This window comes from Gracilinanus agilis, unplaced genomic scaffold, assembly GCF_016433145.1.
Source record: "Gracilinanus agilis isolate LMUSP501 unplaced genomic scaffold, AgileGrace unplaced_scaffold39665, whole genome shotgun sequence".
NCBI classification, from domain to species: domain Eukaryota; kingdom Metazoa; phylum Chordata; class Mammalia; order Didelphimorphia; family Didelphidae; genus Gracilinanus; species Gracilinanus agilis.
This window is the reverse complement of record NW_025373206.1, coordinates 1,410-4,042: the sequence shown is the minus strand read 5'-3', so window position 1 is coordinate 4,042 and position 2,633 is coordinate 1,410. Positions and strand designations below refer to the sequence as shown.

At 51.1% G+C, this 2,633-nt stretch overlaps 1 protein-coding gene across 1 annotated transcript; it reads left to right on the top strand.

Annotated features, from left to right (window-relative positions):
* The first annotated feature begins 6 nt into the window (after positions 1-6).
* LOC123255127 (ATP-binding cassette sub-family F member 2-like) lies at positions 7-1,396 on the top strand. The gene is made up of 2 exons (XM_044683979.1): positions 7-207; positions 698-1,396. The coding sequence occupies exons 1-2, from the start codon at positions 82-84 to the stop codon at positions 833-835; spliced, it is 264 nt and encodes an 87-aa protein (XP_044539914.1). The 5' UTR covers positions 7-81; the 3' UTR covers positions 836-1,396.
* The last annotated feature ends 1,237 nt before the right edge of the window (positions 1,397-2,633 follow it).

The window sequence follows — 2,633 nt, the reverse complement described above, 5'->3', positions numbered from 1 at the left end:
CAGGTGAGCCCCATCCGAAACCTTTCAGATGGGCAGAAGTGCCGAGTGTGCCTGGCTTGGCTGGCTTGGCAGAACCCTCACATGCTCTTCCTGGATGAACCTACCAACCACTTGGACATCGAGACAATAGATGCTTTAGCCGATGCCATCAACGAATTTGAGGGTGGCATGATGCTAGTTAGTCACGACTTCCGGCTCATCCAACAGGTGGGTGCTCTTGAACCCTACGAGAAAAGAAGGGTTGGGTATTTGGGAGGATGAGAGCAAATTCAGATAGTGGAGGAAGGGACCCCCTGGATGAGCGGGCTCTGGCAGCTCTGGAGTCATCCCTAAAGGAACTTCAACAGAAATTTTGCCTTTTTGGGGGTGGATCTAGGATTCCGGGTAGGACTAGTTTTACAAGGAGGAACCAGTATCATCTTGGAGACATTTGATCTACCCTGGTAGAAGAGGGAAGCTTGGACAGGGAAGTCCCTGGGCAGCAGTTACTGACCAAGGGGCCTGGGACCAGAGAGGATACAGCAGCCTGGGAGAGGGCTCATTCTCTCTACAAAGGACCCAAGGCTCCCAGTCTCTGTCTTTGCACAGAGCTGGGAAAGGGGGTGGGGGCGGAGGGGGGGGTGGCCTCAGGGCTGTGTGGCTGGCCATCCCTCAGGACTGCATAGACAGAAACTGAGGGCTCCTGTCTTCATTCCAGGTGGCCCAGGAGATCTGGGTCTGTGAGAAGCAGACAATCACCAAGTGGTCTGGTGACATCCTAGCCTACAAGGAGCACCTGAAGTCTAAGCTGGTGGATGAGGAGCCCCAGCTCACCAAGAGGACCCACAATGTGTGAGCTAGCCACCACAGGTTTGGGTCAGGACCTCGGTCTGGGGACTCGACCAGCCGCCCAGGACTGGACCCCGGGCCATGCTCTTGCATCACGGCAATACTCCTCACCCCTTGCCATCTTCCTTCCCCTCCTCCCTTTCACTCCCTGTTCCTGCCTTAGTAGCACTCTGACCTCTGCAGACATCACCTGTCTGTTTCCTACCCTCCCTCTGCTTACCTTTATCCATGTCTGGACCACAGTTGGCTGCCCTCTCCACCCCCACATTGTTTACCTTCTGCACACCTGGATGTTGATGCAATCAGGGCCACCTGGGGGCAGCTCTGGGGCCCAGGCCTTAGAGTTGGGCCCCAGTGAAGGGAGCCTGGGTTTGAGGTGGTGTGAGGAAGGTTCCAACCCCTCCTCCCCTTCTCTTCTCTTCTCCCCTTCTGCTTCTGATTCAGAGCTAGGGGCTGGGGCCCTGGTCCTGGTCCTGGTTGGTTTTTAAAGAATTATTTAACAGTGTAACTACCAGATCTGCCTGACACCCCTACAAAGTGTCCAATAAAGAAAAAGGAAAAAAAAAAAGCCACAGCCATAGTTTGCTTCCTTGGCCTGGGTAGTGTTCCCTTCTCTAGCCCAGCTCCCACCATTGCCCCCACTCCATGCCCTCCCCCCAGAAACTGTAGGAATGGCACCCTGAGTGGGATCTGATCTTGGGCTGGGCAGAGAGTACACTGAGGAGGGTTAAGCCCTGAAGCCGTTTGGATGAGAGGGCTGAGTGTTAGTGAAGAGATTCCTTGCACCTGGGAGTCTGTCCTGGATCAGAGCGGCTCTTCCTTTTTGATTCTTTTGAATGACCTGATTTCTGTCAGACAACCCCAGGCCTATGCAAAGACTATTTTGTTTGGTCTCAGTTTTTATTTCCATCATTTATACTGTTTGGCTCACCTAGTAGCTGTTCTCTTCAGTACTCTTAACTCAAAAAGCTACTGTGAACCAGTGTCCCCACTGTCTCACCCATCTTCCTTCCGGCTCCCCCAGCCTTCAGAAATCCTCATCTGTGTTAGAAAGGAGGCAAATAGCTCCTGGCTGGATCCCATTGTCCATCTACTGGGCTGAAACTAAGCCTTGTGGAAAGGACATGCAAAAGAAATAGAATCCCAAGTCCTGCCCTCAAAGATTTTGTCTTTGTTGGAGAAGTGGTTTTTCAGCCACTGGAGTAGGAGCCAGTACCAGTTGGAGCACTGTGACATTCCTGAAAAGGAAAAGAGATGGTTTGAGTTGAGCCAGAGGAGGTTTCGAGGAGAAAGTAGAATTTGGAGAGATAAAGAGCAGGATATTTCTAGTGGAGGAGAAATAAGGACATGTGGAAGAAGTCGGGCACTGAAGATGGTTTTTAATGAGGATCAATAAGATGGATGGCTGTGGCTGAAAGGCCTCCTTCCATGCAGGCTGAATGACCATCTCCTCTGCTTCTTGGTAGTCCTCTCTCAAAGAAGAAACCTTTCCCTGAGACTTAAGAAACCATCCCCTCAAAATTGACTTGAGTGCCAAGGGTCAGGCTTGGGAGTTGGGAACCTTAGGTGTCATATCGAGTTCAGTCCTCAGTTTATAGAAAATAGGCCCAGGTCCCAAGATCACATCACTGTAAGGGCTCTAGTATGAACCTAGGTTCTCTTCCCTTCCTTGCCAGTGCTCCTATCACTCCACGAGGCTTCCTGGGACTCTCAAGATCATAGCTTCTACAGTGGTAGCCACATGTGTGATTTGAAGTGTGGAGATCTTTCCTAAAAAAAAATTTGCAATTGATTCTTTTGGGATA